Source organism: Fukomys damarensis, unplaced genomic scaffold (assembly GCF_012274545.1).
Source record: "Fukomys damarensis isolate Sample0158 unplaced genomic scaffold, DMR_v1.0_HiC HiC_scaffold_34, whole genome shotgun sequence".
Taxonomy (NCBI): domain Eukaryota; kingdom Metazoa; phylum Chordata; class Mammalia; order Rodentia; family Bathyergidae; genus Fukomys; species Fukomys damarensis.
The window spans coordinates 12,283,735-12,302,579 of record NW_022900946.1 but is presented as its reverse complement, the minus strand read 5'-3'; the positions used below and the strand labels follow the sequence as shown (position 1 = coordinate 12,302,579).

The 18,845-nt window shown below is 41.5% G+C and overlaps 1 protein-coding gene across 7 annotated transcripts in view; it reads right to left on the bottom strand.

Annotated features, from left to right (window-relative positions):
* Window positions 1-6,685: 6,685 nt before the first annotated feature.
* Cpped1 (calcineurin like phosphoesterase domain containing 1) overlaps window positions 6,686-18,845 on the bottom strand; it is a 121,802-nt gene continuing 109,642 nt past the window's right edge. For 5 of the 7 annotated variants that reach the window (XM_010610010.3, XM_010610012.2, XM_010610015.2 and 2 more), the window contains one exon: window positions 8,856-9,373. In XM_010610010.3, the coding sequence (XP_010608312.1) occupies window positions 9,144-9,373 (230 nt within the window). In that variant the 3' untranslated portion in view covers window positions 8,856-9,143. Of the gene's footprint in view, window positions 7,514-8,855; window positions 9,374-18,845 lie in introns of those variants that run through there. The other 2 variants (XR_777480.3, XR_777481.3) reach the window with 2 other exon arrangements.

Sequence of the window (18,845 nt, the reverse complement as noted above, 5' to 3'; positions counted from 1 at the left end):
TTGGGATGAGTGAGTAACTGGAGGGAAGGCTCGGGGTGTAGGAGGATCACTGAGGGAAGTAAAGGAACAGGTGCCAACAAATACTCCTAAGGAGGGTCAGGTGGTGAGAACACTGAGACCAACAAGACGCCGTTCCCACCCTCAGGGTGCATCTTGTCTCCAAACAGAAGAGAACAGGAAAACTCCAGCCTCTGTGACAAGTACAATAACTTTCGCTTTAATGGCTTTTCGGGAAATTGGTGGCAGTCAAATATGTGGTGTAAGGGTATGATGTTCCCGTTCAATAGTTTTCAAAGGGGAAAATCCAGGAAGTCTTCCAAAGTCATTGTGAGGTGAAACCATCCATGCTTGAGAGGACAGCATGCAAGACGAGGGAGAGACTTTCAGATACCCTGGTAACAGGCCATCCCGGGTTCACTCTGCTCAATGTGTAAAACAGCCATACGGAGGAGGGATGCAGCGAAAGCCAGGCGTTGCCAGTCCTACACAGGTGTGTGGTTCCTGCACATATCCAGAGTCCTGCCTGCTCCCCAATAAAGCACAGACACAGGGAGCCTCTTAAAGGTGACTCTGCAGGAAGGGGATGTGTGCCTGTAATCAACTGATGGCTAACTGGCCCAAGTCTCCTGTGCCATGTCTCGGCCCCACCATGTCCTCTCTGTTCTTGTCTCTGAAAGGAAGAATCTTTTCTTACGGCTGAGGGTGTGTTCATGATGCCCATTCTTCCCCTTCTGGTGTTCTTGTTCCATCACAGTATCTTATTTCCATGTCCACTTGGACCCGTGACCAATGGTCCTCAACCCTCACACTGGTGTGGCCGTACTGGGTTGTATCATCGGCATCTCTAATTGTGGTTGAGGATCTGAGAAAAAGTATGTTTGGACTTCTGGGAGACTTTCCTCTCGGACAGGAAAAACACTCTGGAGATAAAGGCCTTCCCATCACTCTTGTTCCTGTCACTGAACATGGTTCTATGAGACTGCGACACTCAGAGCAAGGCAGACATCTCGTTGATAGAACCATGGAGGTGTTGACATAGGGACTGGACATGTGGAGCTGCTGCAACATTCCAGAACATCCTGTTTTTGCTGTTCTGTCCACATATGCTTTTGGGTAGGCAAAGATCTGTGAAGGTCACACATAGTCAGGGGATATCTTCAGCCCCTGCCCTGCCAGGATTCCTCACTGTGACCCGGCTGCTTCCTCTGGTTTATCTGGTATGTGACGGCAAGTTTTTACATTATTTGTCCTTGTTGTGCTAGACTGTGGTTTGCCCTCGGGACAAAGTAGTAGAAGGGGAAGGAGGGGAACTCACTTTCATGCTAATACTTCTTTAAATTCTAACTTTCAAATTTTATTTTTAAAATATGTTGTGCCATTTAAGGTATACACTACATTTTTTATTATGATGAAACAAATTAACATATCCATCATCTCATATAATTACTATTTTCTTCCCAGCGGTAGAACAGCAATAATTTGCCCATTTAAGCAAAAGTCCTCAACACAATACACTGCAATGTGGTCTGGTTTGTACATTAGATCTTTCCACCTATTCCTCCTATGTATTTGTTACATTGTACACAGTGACCTACAACTCTCTATCTCATCTTTCCCCAAACCCAATTCTGGCAACTATTTTATCCTCTACCTCTGTATATCTGACCTTTTAATTTTTAAATATTTCACATAAGTGAGATCATGCAGTATTTTTCTTTCTGTGTCTGGCTTACTTCTCTTAGCATAACGTCCATAAGTGGCGGGATCTCCTTTATCTCAGAGGCCGTATTTTGGTTTTTTAATGGGCGCACGTGTCATGTGACTACACATACATGCATACACCCACATACGGGTGTGCTCCTCGCTCTGTATCTCTGCACACACCTGAATACTTATCCATTTGTCCATGGATGAACACCACGTCGGTGCCACCTCACAGATACCTGCAGGCCCATGTTCACTGTAGCACCATGCTCTAATTTTCTGCTTACTCTCCACGTTACCCAGTAGTTTTTTAGAGGTTATACAGTTGCCTGCAGAGGCTGTAAGCCAGTGAACTCTAGGAGCAGCCCATTCCTTTTTTCCTTAGTGTGCTCTAGAGGGAGGTTTCCCAAGATCCTTCTTCATTCCTTCTCGTCTTCCTTCCATCCTTCTCTTCCTCTGCTTCGACAAAGGTGTTTCCTCCAGTCTCGAATTAAGGTTCTGGTTCCGCACTTAGGTCTCTTGCAGTGCTACTAACTTTCTCAGGAACCCACTTCATTGATGCAACCTCCGAGGGCCCAGCCTGTAACCTTTAGTGTGCATCAGCCCCTTCTCTAGCTCACCTGCTTGCTTACTGCATTCAGTGAAGCCGGTTTAGAATCACGGGATGTCAGGACATTTATATTGTTTCTTCCAACTTATTTACTGTCGGCCAAAACTCAAAGATAACAGTGATGTCAGTCGTTATTTACCGACCTGCTGATATTACTTAACTTTGATGACCATTCCAAAAGAACTACAGGTTGCACATTCCTAACTTGAAAATCCCCCCAAAAAGTCAAAATGCTCCAAAATCTGAAATTTCAGTGTGGACTTTTGGATTAGAGATACTTGACCACTAAAGCAAATATTCCAGAATCTGGAAAAAAAAAATGGAAATCTGAGGTACTCGTGATCTCAGCATTTCAGATAATGGATTCTCAGCCTGCACCCATGGCTTAAGAGTAAGGGCTCCTCTCCTTCCTGGTGTAGCATGGACTGCCACTGCCACACAGCGTTACTTAGTCCACAATGGCTGCCAAGTGTTCTGCGAGCAAGCACGAGGAATGAAGTGGCAAACGCCTGTACCCGGGCAGCAGTTACATTTAAAGACCATTTAACTGGCACATTTCTTAGTGATGTGCTAGGAAGGTAACACCCAGGAGATGGGAGAGCAATGGCAGGAGACAAGGAGGAACTCCGGTCGTGTGACATGGTGAAGTGTGACCTGCGAGCAGAGACCCAAATGACGACAAGGAGCCAGAGCCTAGCAGAGGAAATGGCAAGTGCTAAGGCAGCTCCTGGAATGGTCGGCAGAGAGGACGCGAGGAGGCTGGAGAGGCGGGCATGGGGCAGAGCATGGTGGACCAGGGACTCACATCACGGATGTTACGTGAGATACCGAACTTCAAATATGAAAAGGCTTACTTTCGAAAGACAGCTGCCAGAATAGAATAATGAAGGGTGACATAATTATTCAATCAAAACACTTTGCACAGATAAAATCTAAAGGCAAAGTCCAATTTGTATTTATGTGTGTGTATTGTCACTAATGTTAAAAAGGAAATAAAATCCACTAATTTACTCAATAAAATACTTTCTATGAAAATACCAGAAGTCATTATTATTCCAGAAAAGTTCCCCGTTTTAATAGAAGCATGCATTCACTCCCCGCCCTCAATGGCATAAGACAGTATTTTATGAAGTTATTAAAAAATACTACCTTTGCCGGGCGCGGTGGTGCACACCTGTAATCCCAGCACTCGGGAGGCTGAGGCAGGAGGATCGCTGTGAGTTCGAGACCAGCCTGGGCTAGTAGTGAGTTCCAGGTCAGTCTCAACTACATGGTGAGACCCTGGCTCAAAAAACCATACACACACACACACACACACACACACACACACACACACAATACAACCTGTCAAGCACTATTTCTTGCATGTGCAACCAAAACCACTGAGGTTATCTATGCAAGAAAGCCCTGGTGTCTATTATGGAAAGCTTTTAACAGACCTTGCCTTGACAATGTATTCCTCAGCCTTCCCCCAAACCCCAGTTCCATACAATATTGTTACTGAGTTTTGTGACTGCACAGTTGTGTGAGGTGTTACTTGGAGAATAAGCATGAAGAGTTCAAATAAATACAAATGATGCTTTTACTGCCTTTTCTCCAAAGATTATGCATTGGAATACAAGCTATAAACTGGGGATTTAGCTTGCAAGCAAGGACCCAAATTCAATCCCCAGTACAAAAAAACAAAAAAACAAAAAAAACCACCAACCAAAAAACAAGCTATAACATAAATTGTGTTATGCGTATATACATAATGTACACATATCCTACAGTTGTTTACATCTCAGTAGCTTTTACAAGTACATACGGCAAATGGTCCTATTCCTTTATTCAGGCTTAAAACTAGTGTTTGCCTTGCAATTCTGATGGTAGCTCATAATCTCACAATGCTGAAAAACCATACAATATGACAAAAATGTTCTGATGGTCCTGTTCTCCCAACCCTTGGAGAAACATGATTAAAGATTCAAGATAAGCTTACTGTGTAAAAAGTAAACACAGTTGGATAATCATCATGCTAACCTTGTTCACGACTCACTATTTTGAGCTTTGGCAATCTGATCTAAGATCACTTTAAGAATCTTCCCCCTTTAGCAACTTTTTTTTTTTTTTAAAGAATTAATTGTAGGGGTGGAGGAACCAATGTTTCTTACATGCTGGGGTGGAGTTACAAAATAAGGAGTGCATTAGTCTGTTTTCCATCTACTGTAATGAAATACTTGAGGTTAAGTACTTTATATAAAATTTTAAGTTTATTTACCTCACAGTTCTGGGGCCCAAGAGCATGGTGTAGGCATCATCTCGGAAGAATGCTGGCTCTCGATGAAGGCCTCACGGCAGATGGTGCTGTAATGGCCACAGCATATGGAACAGGGAGAGATCCTATCACAAGGCGGAAGCGACCGGGGCCAAGGAGGACCACACTATTCCCTTCTGAGGGCACGCATCTAGTGGACCTAAGAGGCTCCCGCGAGGCTCTGCCTTCTAAAGGTCTCACCGCATTTTTCATATCACCAAATTGGGGACAAATCAAAACCACAGGATGGAGTGAGGATGAATGGATTTACCACTGTGGAGAGAGCTGTGCTTTGTGAGCCACTGTGGGTCAGTTGTTTCTCATCTCCAGTGAAAACTCTCTGGAACAACTTGCTTCTCTTCAGACTGGTCACCCTGGACCAGCTAGAGTCAGGGCAGGGGTTTCTGGGTCTTGCCTAGGCTTTGTGCAACCTAGGATGAAATCCCAGGGCTTCTAGTCAACACGGAGCGTTCTCCCAAGCGAAGTGGTCACCGATGCAGAACACTGCTGTGCCGCAGCTGGGCTGGGACCAAACTTTTAGCTCTGAAAAGCAGTTCCAAGAAAGACGTGCTAGTGTTCAGAAAAGGGGCTGGAGACCGCCCGCACGGAAACTTGCATTCTCACTGAATAGAGTGACCTTGGCCACAAGCCCCCACCTCTCTGAGCCAAAGCACTCGAGACACACAAAACACTCAAAACCATAGCAAGGGTACTCATGGCCTCTTTTATTGTTTTACACTTAAGTTTGATATTAAGGCACGGGTGTTTGATATAGTTTTCATTTTTAAACAGAAACTTAAGTAAATGCACTAATAATGATCTATTTTGTGAATGAGACATTAACCTATTTCCTGGTCCTCAGAAACATTTTCTGCCTTTATTCTGAATCTCTCACTGTTGTGGAAAACAGCTATTTTGTTATTTTAAAAATTGTGGGAATTCCCAGAATCCTTTTTTTTTTAAACGTATGAAACTGCATAACCTTTAATCTAATTTGGTATCAAAAGCAATTTTCTAATAAAACCCTTTAACTATTTTTCCACAAAAATCATTTTGAAAATGAGCACTGTAAACATATCACAAGATATTTAGAATCCAACCCTTTGATGACAACCAACGTAAACATTTTGTAACAACATACTTAGCCCTGTTTATTGGGGGTATCTTCTCAGAAGGCCATTAGTGAATGAAGACCTGAATAAATTTTTCTGAGCAGCTGTCCTTTTTACCATTAACAGGAGTCTATCCAAACCTAAGAGTTTATATTTAATTATCTTGACAGAATTTTAACTTATAAAACCAAATTATAGAAATTAACGAATTATTTAATCCTTGATGTCATTTCAATGAAAATATAATTGGACAAACTTTTCAAACAATTGGGCACAGACAAACACATAAGACCATTTATGAAACCATAATACACTCACATGTATTTGGCCAATTGAATTATAAAGTCTTTCTTATTTTTCTTTGTTTTTGGAACTGAACTGGGGATTGAACTTGGGTTCTTGTGCTTGTAAGGCAGGTGGCAGCACCATTGAGCTAAATAAATCCCCAGCCCTAAAACCTCTTTTAGTGAAGACTAGTCAAAACTTTTGCAGATTAACAGAAATCTCTTGTAGAATTAGAATCAAAAGGAATGAAAGCTCTTTGTTAATGTAAAAGTAAACCTTCTATAACAAACTTGAAACCAACAAGCAAACATACACAAATCATTTCCATACACCTTCTCTACATACTTAGACCTCCTGGTCTTGTATATCTTTATCTCTTTCTAACAAGACAAACATACAAAATCCTTTCATATCAAAAGTATATCTCTTTTACCCATAGCTTTCCTAATATCTTCTTCTGTCTCATTTACTATGAACCTTCTATAACAAACTTCAGATGTTAAAATTTTAAAGTGTTCTTTTTTCTGTCCTCAGATTGTTACATCTTAAAATTTGACTGGCTACCTATACAACAGTATTAACCTTGAGTTTTTATCAACAGAGTACAGGAAAGAGCAAGTTAACCCTATAATTGTAATTCAAGAATTTGCAATGCACAAGAAGGGTTTTAAGCACACCAATTAAACTTAATTCAAATTGAAACAAAGATACATTTATCAAATAGTTAAAATTTCTAACTAACCTCGATCCTGACAACAAACGGTTGCAACCGGCCCAAAGCTTACCTCCGGAGGCTTTTCAAAGGTCTATATCCGAGAATCTCCTGCTGGATCCTGCTACAGAGAAGTCTTGGCTGGATTTACAGTTCCCACCTGGGGATCTTGCTGGGGCCTCCAAAATGTAAGACCTAAAATCTCACTTCCACTCCGGAGCGTGAACAGCCAAAAGGCCTCCACGATGCTGAGTCCTATAGCCCAACAAAGGCTCCGGGCGCAAGACCCAGGGTCTTACTTCTGGGAGCCGTGAACAGCCAAAAGGGCCTCCACAATGCTGGGACCTATAGTTCAGCGATTGCTCCAGGAGCTTGCCAAGCAGCAAGAATCACCCAGGAAGGAACACACGGGACTAATTGGAAAACAGACCGTTATTAGTCTGGCCAGACAGCACTCCCGGAGCCAAATAGCTCCGAGAGGCCCGGAATCCTTTTTCTTAACATATTCCTGGGGCATTTCAAATCAATTCTTTGACTTGCTAGGATTTTGTGAGAAAAGGATTTACTTAGTTTAATTCCCATTACTTTTCATTATCATATGTTCTTCCCCAGTTCTGTGCACTGAACATGACAGACAGCACCTTCTTTGGTCCTCTGATTAAACTCTTCCCATTTCCCTCTTGAGAGGCCCCGTTGCAGTCAGAGCCCATGTGCTCATGGTTCCAGTGTCAACACCTTCCACCTCTCCAGTGGCTCATCAGTCACGCCCCTTTGACCTCTTATATCCAAACCTGCTGTAAAGAAAAAATGAATTCAAAACAAGATCGCAGCAAAGCACCACAAAGGCATTCTAGTTTGGAAAGTTTTTATTTATTTATTTTGTATACAACAATGAACAACGGTGTGTCACCAATCTGTAGTATAATTAACTCCTTGTCTTTTGCTCCTTATGAATTTACATATCCAATTATCTATTTAGTTTCCCATGGTTTTGCTACATTAAAACTCTTTAACAAGAAAGCTTTATAACGTAACGGATTTTGCAGTTCATTTGTAACCAGTCAGTTTTAAAAAGTTGCTTTAGGCTTAGTGAATATTATTGCATAATACTGCAAAATTTCCCTGCCAGATTTTGGAGTGCCTAGTAACTTATTTACCAGGATGATCCATGAAAAAGACTACATGAATTGCCTGCCTATGGTGGTGCAGTCTGTAATCCCAGTTACTTGGGAGGCTGAGGTGGGAGAAGTGTAAGTCCGAGGCCATCCTGGGTAACTAGTAAGACCTTGTCAAGTAAAAGGGGTGGGGATGTAGGTCATTACTCCCTGCGTTCAATCCTCATAAAAGAAACATGCAAGAAAGCATGCAAACTACATGTATAAAAGCACATCATGGCCAGGAGCAGCTGAGAGATGCAGCAAAGTGTATTTATTAGATGGAAACAATGCCGGCTCTAAATAACTGGTGCTGTTCTGCCAAGGGATACTGTACTCATCCATTTGACCACATTTGGGGTCAGGTTAGTGTGGGTGAAACTCAGTTTTGGTCCCACCAGAATCTGCTGTTTTCATTGAAGAATCTGCATTAATTCCCACTTTTTTGTTGAAGCTGATGCGGTTTTGAGGCTGGCAAACGAAAGGGCATTCCGACCCCACAAGAAGCCCAGCCACTGATTGGTCCTAGGACCAGAAAATGCGGATGAACAAAATGGGCTGCAGAGTGACTTTCCACACCACATCTCATGGCCTTGGTTCCAGTCTTCTGGGTGAGATTTTCATAAACAGCCAATTTGTGTGCAAGGGTAACTTCTGTGGTTGACAGGAAGGCAAATTCAAATTCTGAGTTGTATCGTGGATTCTGCTCCCAGCATTAGCAATAACTGACACTTCAGAACTTAACAGCAAATGGCGGCTACCTGGATCTTTGCTAAAATAGGTCTATGTGGCTCAGGTAAGGGAGAGAGGCGCCTGTTTATTTTGGTAAAAGGGAAAGGAGATGGCCTTTGTTTTGTTAACATTTTGGGAGTCATGACCACAATTTGATCTAATCAGATGCAGTTTGTTCAACGAATTATCAAAGATCACACTTGGATATCAAGCTGGGACTGAGGCTGATAGGTAGGCATTGATCATATGCTGCCAGAAAGAATCTAATTTAAGAGCAGAGTTGAGAAATGCACCATTAGAATTTTCGCAAACACTCATGCAGAGATAGTCTAATATCATAATAATTAGAAAATTATTCCAGGCTTTCTGTGTGGCAGTTCTATTGTGAATATAATTTAGGATATGATTTATGCAAAATGATGTAAATTCACAGAACTGCTTGGTCTACACTTACATTTCAACAAAGGGCTGCGTGCTGCTGCTGTTTCTGGCAAAATAAAAAACTGGAAGTGGAAAGTGGACAGGTTGCGAAGGGCACTCATTCCTCCTTCATCAGCTTCATCAGGTCCTCTTCTATTCCCTCCCTCCTTAGCTCATCTAGACTGTAGTACCGATGAGTGATTTTCTCAGCAGTGACAACCACGACACGGAGCCCGTGCGTGTCTTTGCCCAACTGGCACCCAATGGCAGACGACACCACCATGTCCAGGTTCTGGTAGGTGCCCCCAGCATTCCTGTGGTAATGGCCTGAGAACACAGCTCTGACACCTGCAGGGAAGGGAAAAAGACATTAGTGTGGGGGTCATCTAGGCCTCCCACGCTCTCTCTAAGAACAGCAAGGGACTTTGGAAGAGATAAAGGAGAATGAAGAAAGCATCGTGAGGCTGCATAAACAGCTACATGATGGAAGCTACACATGTACAAAAAGTAATGTTTATGGGCACAGCTCGGTGGTAGAGAGCTTGCCCAGCATTTATGAGGCCCTGGGTTCAATCCTGCTATGGTTTGGATTAAAGTGTTCCCCAAAGCCTCACACGCTCATAAGCTGGGGCTTCAGGAAGGTGACTGGACTGTGAGGGCATAGAGCTGACTTGCTCTTAGGACGGAGGGTCTGGTCTGAAGAGGTGGGTCACTGGGCCTGGAAGTGTGTTCCTGAAGGGCCTGTCTCCTTCCCACTCCTGTCTTCATACTTTCTGCTTCTCCTCTGCCATGCCACTCTGCCTTCAAGCCATGTTACTAGGACTGACAGCTCTACCAACTGTGAGCTCACATAAAACTTTTCCTCCTTTACACTGTGGGAGTCAGCTACTGTCTCGGGAAAATACTGCAAATAAATAAAATAAGTCAATAAACAAAGCTTATGGTGTTCTAATTAAGACAGCAGAGTATGTCCACATTTAACGTCTGTCTGCTGCTCCATACCTGGAGCCCTAAGAGATAAAATGTAAGAAAACTAAAGGATGTAAGTACGCCCAACATCAAAATAAATAGGTCTATGGGACAGAAAGAAAAGAGAAAAGTGAAGTTACGAGTGGGATCAAAATATTGCTGGAGTGAAGCCCCTAAAGACTGCAGACTGGCATAGTATTTGCATGTGACCTACACACATCCTCCTGTATCTTGTAAATAATGTTCAGGATACGTATTATACCCAATACTATGCAAATAGCTGTTTTACTGTACTGTTTAGGGGATAATGACGAGAAAAAATTAGTCTGTACACGTTCAGTATAGATGCAATTTTTATTAAAAATATTTTTTCATCTGCTGATGGTTAAGTACAGAAGGCTAAATGTAATTTGATGGAGAATTTCTATGATTTAATTTTTAAAAATAACATCTTTTTAACAATCACTTCATAAAATTTCTTAAAATCTAATAATTATGGGGCTAGGGTGTAGCTCAGTGGTAGAGCATATGCTTAGCATATATGAGGACGCATATGAACATATACAGAATTAACAGTGGTTCTAATGAACTACTGGAAGGTGCCTCTGGTATATCACTGGGCTGGGGCTTGTGACAATCTAGAAGGAAGGACAGACACAGGCTCACACTTAGGATCTCACACACATTTTCCTGAGGTTACTGTGGGGCTCTAAACTACTACTATGAGGCCAAGTCCTCGGACACAAGGATATGGATGGAGGCAACCAAAGGTACTGGGCAGGGAGAAGTTTGTCAAGAGAGAAAGAGTGAGAGAAAAACAAATATGAAATGACTATTTCTCAAATTGTCTGCAATAAAAATTCTATCAATCACCCACAAAGAACTCATACTAACACAGCCCACAAATTCTTCCCTCAGGAACTCACATTTAATCCATGTTACCGTTCAGATATAGAATACCCCCCCAAAAAGTTTTGTATGTGGAGAGGTGGGCATTTTGGAAGGTGACTGAATCATGGGGGTTATATACTCACCACCGGATTAATCCATTCATGAGTTCATGACTAAATGTGCTGTTACGAAGTGGGGCCTGGCTCGAAACATGACTCATAAGGATGCATTCTTGCCCCTGGCTGTCATGTCACTCTGCCTGCTGGCTGCCATGAGGTGAGCAGCTTTCCTTCCCCCGTGCCATTTCTGCCTTAGAGCTAACTGACTACGGAATGCATTCTCTGGAAACCATGAGCCAAAGCAAACCTCACCTCCTTTAAGTTGCAGGTGTTGGATATTTTGTCCTTGAAATGGGAAAGCTGAAATTACACAGAACTGCTTGACAAGTATTTAAAATATAAGAGTCCTTAAATAAAAGATTAGTGTTCACAAAAAGATGTTATGAAACAAAACAGGCATATAATGCATGAGAAGAGACAATGATAATTAGTGCTTATAAAAGATAAACCTGTTAAAATTTAAAATTAAAAACCCCTCAATAAATGGAATAAATTCTAGACTGAACACTAGTTAAAGAAAAAATTGGTAAATTTATAGAAAGAATCAAGAAAATGAATCTAAAGACAACACAGAGACCCAGATACAGGCAATACGAACACACAGTTCAAAGAGCCCAGGGGACAGATGAAGTATCAGCAGATGTTTAAGCAGCGAGAAAAGAAAGAAAAAAACAGCAGTGAAAATAATTTGAAGAGTGAATAATGGAGACTTTTTCAAAAAAGAAAGAAGGTCTTCAGATAAAAAGCACTAAGTAGGAAACAAAACTTATCCCACACTGTTACATAATGAAGTGGTACATCAAAGAGAAAGAGAAAAACCTTCAAAAAGACTGGTAAAAACATTACAAAGGATCCACAATTAGACAGAGAGCAGGCATCCCAGCAAGACAGAATCAGAGTAACACCTTCAAAATCTTGAGGATAAATAACTATGACCCTAAAAGTTTACACCTAAACTGTCATTTAAATTTCAGAGCAAAATACAGACATGTTGCATGCCTGTAATCCCAGCACTCAGGGGGCTGAGGCAGGAGGATCACTGTGAGTTCAAGACCAGTCTGGGCTGTATTTAGAAATATAGAGACTAAGAACACTCCATAATTTTCACTAAAAAGAACTATTAAAAATACATTTAAACAGAAAAGATGAAATATTAAACAAAATCATGGGCTAGGGATTTAGCTCAGTGGTTCCACTGCCTGCCTTGCAAACACAAGGTCCCGAGTTCGATCCCTGGTACAAAACAAAAAACAAAACCAAAAATAAAAAACCCACAATCATGAGCTAACACTGATAAAATATTCTAATAAATTGAATTAACTACTGATTGCTTTTATTATTTTCTATTTTTTGATGTTAAAAGTGAAGCAAACTCTACAATGTCAAGATGGAAAGTTCAATGAAAAATCAAAGTGTATAAAAGTTACTCTCACGTTTGGTAGAAAAAAGTACTAGATTACTGGGTACTTCACTTGAAAAATATGTAATCATCATGTTTATTCAAAATATGCATAGGCAACCAAACTAAAACTAGATAAATTGGACTTAATCAAAATTAAAAAGTTCTGTGTTTCAAAAGACATTATTAAAAAAAGAGAACCAAAGAATAGGAGAAAATATTTGCAAATTGTCTATCTGATAAGCTTCTAATACTCAGACAATCTATAAAAATCCTTAAATACTCAATGCTACGAAGTCAATCCAATTAATAAATAGTGAAGGATCTGAACAGACATTTCTCTAAAGAAGACAAACAAGGGGTCAATAGGTACAGGAAAAGATGTTCAAGATCATTAATCATTAGCGAAATGCAAATCAGCAGCACAACGAGAGGTCACTTCACATCACCAGGATGCTATAATAGAAAAGATGGAAAGTAACTTGTTCACAGGGCTGTGGAGAAATCTGAACCCTCTTCCAGCACTACTGGGAATATAAATGGTACAGCTGTTCTGGAACACACTCTGGCAGTACCTCAGAATGCTAAACACTTAGTTTCCGCTACCCAGACATTTCATACCTCTATATACAGAGTATGGTAAAAAACTACAGTGACTGCCTAAATTAAAAAAAAAATTATTACAGTGCACTAACCCCTCAGAAAATTCCTCCTTACTTCAGACACTGTCCCACCCTTCTCGCCTCTTTCTGAAGCAGCTCCGGAAGTCCTCCTTCGTGAGTGTCTTTAGCTGTGCTGTTGTGGCTGCCTCTGTCTTGAATTGATGCAAAATGTTTTCCTCTCGTGGTCATTCTGACTTTGGGGGAAGAGTCAGAAGTCACCTGGCACCAGTTCAATGAATAAGGTGGATGCGGGCGCACTGCACTGGTCTCACGAGTCTGCCTTTTCGGTGGACAGCACTCAGCGGCGGCACCCACGGTACTCCTGACCACACCTCATAAAGCACATCATGAAATAAAACTTCCACAACTGTCAGAAAGTGGCAAGAATTACAGTGTAAGTGTATTCAAAGTGTGTGTAGTGGGGGTATTTTGAGAGGGACTGATGGCAGTACAGCTTTTACTGTAAGGCAGTTTTATATTTATACACATCGAAGTTGTGATCAGCTCTTATGTACTCAAGAGAAATGAAAACATCTATACAAAAACTTGTACATAAATATTTGTTGCCACAGTATTCAAAATAGCCTAAAAAGTAGAAACAAACTAAATGTTCACCAACTGATGATGGATAAACAAAATGTGATTTATGTATACAACAGAAGGACATTTTAAAAGAATTAAATACTCTTACCTGATCCAGTGTGGATAAACCTTGAAAACACTGCTAAATAAAGGCAGCCAAAAGCCATAAAATACATTATCCCATTTATACAAAATGTCTACATTTAGTAGGTGACTCTATATATAGAGACTGAAAGTAGATTACTACTGCTAGAGTTCGGGCAAATGGGGAATGACTGCTAATGAGTATGAGGTTTATCTGTGAAATGGTAAGAAGGGACCACAATTAGGCAGTGGCAATGGCTGTTCAATCTTGTGAATATAGTAAATGCTCTGAATTTTGTACTTTAAGAGGGTGAATTTTATGGCTTGTGGATTATAGCACAATAAAGATGTAAAAAAATTAATTGTGGGAGGGAGAGGGGCCTGAAATGATTTATGTGTCAATGGATTACAGTTGGCAATATTGGTATAAATTCATGTTTGGTTTATTATCAGTGCAGATGGCTATATACAGGGATATTTACAGATACGATCAGACTAGACCAGCATACAGACACACCCACTTTCTTGCTCTGCCTGACCAGAGCATCTGGAAGCAAGGGCATACTACCCATGAGTGTACCCCAGCTCTCAGATCTTGCTCCTAATAACCACTGTCTAATAACAGGAGCTATTTTTTTTATTACTGTTCCTCAGACACAGGTCTACTATCCAGTGCCAGGGATTCAGCTCAGTGGTTCTGGTGTCCGCCTCACAAGCGCAAGGACCCAAGTTCGATCCCCGGTACCAAAACAAAACAAAACAAAAAAGGTCTACTATCCAGAATATATAAAGAACTCAAAAAAATCAGACCCCCTCAAATTTATAAACCTAATTCAAAAATGGGCATCTGAAATGAACAAACCTTTCTTAGACAAAGAAAAGCAGCAAATAAACACGAAAAAATGTTCATCACCAGTCATTCGAGAGATGCAGATGAAAACAATACTGAGATTCTATTCCACACCACAAAGAATGGCTGTTATCAAGAAGTCAACCAATAACAAATGCTGACAGGGCTGTGGGGAGAAGGGAACCCTTCTCCATTGTTGGTGGGAGTGCAGACTGGTACAACCACTGTGGGAATCAATATGGAGATACCTCAAACAACTAGGGTTAGAGGTCCCATTTGACCCAGCTATTCCTCTGTTAGCTATCTTCCCAAAAGAATTAAAAGAAGCATACCACAGTAACATATGCTCACCCATGTTTATAGCAGCACAGTTTGTAACAGCTAAAACTTGGAAACAGCCTAATTGCCCATCAGCTGGAGACTGGATAAAGAAGATGTGGTGTTTTCTTTTTTGTTTTTTGTTTTAATAAAATGGAGTACTACTCAGGCATAAAGAACAAAAAAATAGAGACATTTATAGCTAAGTGGATGCACACTGAGGGCATACTCTTAAATGAAATTAGTATGACACACATGTGTAAATACCGAATAGTTTCTCTGGCATGATAAACTAAAAGTGTAAGTAAGGATAAAAATGTTTAATTGATATTATGTAATAGGAAAAAACATCTAGAGGTTTAGAGGAAGTGGGAGGTAGGGGAAAGGTAAGAAGGGAAAAGGAAAACAATGGAAACAAAGTATTTATAAATAAGGAGGGGTGGAGGGGTGAAGGGAGGCCAGGGGAGTGGGGAAAAAATAAGAAACAAGATATGTCATGCAAAGGTACAGGATCCCAATGATGAATGTAACTGTATTATATACTTAAAATGTACGAATAAAGAAAAAAAAGAAACAATTACAATTTACATATACTCAAACCCTGTATTCCTTTATGAATATCTGATGGTACATTTTATGACAATGAATGAATCAATATTGATAGTTGATATTAATTCAAGTCCATAATCAGTACCCTTTGTTTTTCCTAATGTCCTTCTTCTGTTCCAAGATCTCAAGAATTTTCACTGGTTCCCTCCTGAGGAATGAGGCTAAAGAAGACAGATTGACAATGATGGTTAAGAAAGACAAAGGAGGTGCTGCTGCCGCCTTGCAAGCACAAGGTCCTGAGTTCGTTCCATGATTCCAAAAAAAAAAAAAAAAAGACAAAGGAGAAAGGAAAAGAAGGAAATGGAGAACAGGAGAAAAAGATAAAAAGGCATAAAGGAAATATGTCCAAAATGTTTGGGGCATCTGCTTTGGGTGAGGAGGACTGGGGGGACTTTAAACAGTGCTTTTGATAAGACCGCCATGTGTGCCCGCAGGAACTGGAGACTCAGCTTAGGGAAGGTATATGACCCTGACAGCTGAGCATGCAGCTAGGCATGGAGAGGAAAGCGACTCAGGTTTCCCTGTTAGAACCGAGTGTGATCCTGGTACCAAACAAACAAACAAAAACAAAAAAACAGCCAAGGGAGGGGAGAAGCAGCTATTTCCATGTTTGTCATTGCAGTGCAAATAGACACAGCTCATTTCAAGAGGGCCGTTAGGCCATAATGTCTCATATCTTCCTGTGTATTCGTTTTGACCCAGCAAAACCATTTTGGTTGACAGTCACCCCCTTCAGAAGGCCTCAAAGAAGACCTAAGATATGTATGTGTGTCTGTGTGTTTGGAGAGACTGGCTACAGTGCAGCAGGCCCCTCTTACCCATGGGGGACACATTCCAAGACACGCCCCCCTGGGGATGGCTGTAACCATGGACAGCACCACACTATCATACTAAACCCACAGCACTGCCCCGCAGTCCTGGAATAAATGTGTCCTTCATGTTTTATGCCTCGGTGCCTCCTTTATATTACCTGTCTTGCACTCTGGGACCATTACTAAAGAAAGTCACCATTACTGGAACAGAAGTACGTGACGCCATGGCAGCTGACCCAGTAACCAAGAAGGCTACAGGTGACTACTGCGTGGGTGAATGAATATACACCGTGAATGTGACCAGCAGCATGGTTCACACCCACGATGGGATGAACCAGCATGGTGCTACATGAGATTTCATCAGACCCCTCAGGACAAAATTTTAAACTTATTGTTTCCTCCTGGAATTTCCCATGTAATATTTCTGAACTGTAATTGATTACAGGTTACTTCAGATAAGGGGGGATGCTTGTATACATATTTAAAGAAAAGGTAGATTTACATGCAATGGTATTTCACAATACTAAATATTAAGTATGTTCTTAGAATGTACATAGTAAGTATGAACATATTAAGTATGAATAGCAAGCTGCAAAACCCCCCCAAAAACAGATTCCAGCATTGGTAAAATAAAGATAATGTATGAATAAGAGGATTATACACATACATTTGTGCCCCATGGAGGTACTTAGTGAGGGGGCTTCACTCTGTGTCTTTATTACCACAGAGTAATGCTTACAATGATCATAAGTTCATCTGGTGGTCACGAACAAAACATCACGGAGACATGAAAAGGGCAGGGGTGGCCAGATGGACCAAGGAAAAGGCAGGGATGCAAGGTGCTGACACACCAGGGCCTGAGCTGTGCAGTTCAAAAGCTGCAGCTGGAACTGACAGGCTGCATGCCCAACGATCCTTGCCAGAAATGGAAAACTGAATAGCCCAACTGCACAGACTGGAGGGGCTGTGGGAAGCACTGCTTCTCCTGCAGACTTCTGGGTTTCAGAGCCTCGTGGCCTGTGGTGTCTAAGCCCCAGTGGGGACCATGAGAGCTTAGACTTAGCCCAGGGAGCTGTGATGGGTAGGACAGAAAGCACTTAGCACTCTTATTACTTTTTGTATGCTATATTATGGCTATTAAATTTGTCTTTATGTTCATGCTTGTAAAATGCACTGTTCTGGAAAGAATGTCTAACAATCTTGAGCCGAGCTTGCATTAACAGTAATCAACTGTAATGACTCATCTATGTTTAAATTTTATGCCACTTTCACTGGCATTTGCAGAGATAGGAGCAACAGTGGCCAGTGGAACCTTCAAAGCAGAGCTCACTGGTTCTTGTCCAGTCAGGCATAACCCTCCCTCTTTCTCTTTAGCTCCCCATTTATTATGCAGTGTGAAGACAGAAAATATGACCACATGAGGATTCTTAGAGCAGTAAAGATGCCTCAAGAGGTTTAGAAATAAATTGCCAATGAGTGAATAAGTTGTGTTCAAACTCTTCTGCCCTCCAGTAAAAGACTTCCTGTTACAATGAGAAATCAATAAAGACCACGATAAGATCACAAAGCAATAATAAGGCAGGAGGCCAACTCTGTGTCAAAATCAGGGAAACTGAGCAACCCCATTTCCCCACTCTGGTGGCGTGCTTGATGCTCGGGAATGTTTCCACTTGGAACATGAGGGATGAGACGCTGAGAGGGAAACAATGGAGATGCTGCCTGAGTTAGAACCAGAGTCAGCCTGGTGTTGTAGTTTAGATAACGTCCCCTCAAAGTCTCCTATGTTCAGAGGTGAGGCTTTTAGAAGGTGACTGGATTGTGGGGGTGCTATGTTCATCAGTGGATTAGTCTACTGATGAACTCAGAGCTGAATGTGCTGTTTGAAGTAAGGTCAGATTAGAAGAGGTGGGTCACTGCAGAAACAACCTGGAAGGGTGTATTCTTGTCGCCTGAACTCCATTCTCTCCTGCTGCTTCCTGGCTGCCATGGCGACCAGCTTTCCTCCACCATGCTATTCTATCACGCTGTTCCTGCCTTGGAGCCAACCATGAACTGAACCCACTAAAACTGTGAGCCTAATTCAACCTCTCTTCCTTTAAATTTTGGGTAGCCCTGCAGTGGGTAGGCTGACTAACATACCTAGTGAATATTTGGTGGTAAGAGCTCACCTCTGTTTCTAGCCCCCTGGAAAGCTCAGGAGTTTTGAACCCAAACATGCTCTCATCTCACCTGAGTAAGAATCAATATGGTGGCAGAGAGGGACATGGATGTGGCAGGACAAAGAGATTTACTGTGCCATGGAGGCTGTGAAGACCTTTCCTTCTTTCATTGCACTGAATCCTCCCAATGAATCTAGGCCCCAGTGACTCATGTTATGTCCATTATACAGAGGAGAAAATGGAGCCCCAGAGACACAGAACAACTAGCACAAAAGTTCAAAGCTAGGAAACAGGGCAGGTAGGGCACTCCCTCGTGTACTCGGCATTGGAGACTCAGGTTCTATTGTTTTGGGCCTGGGCATGAAT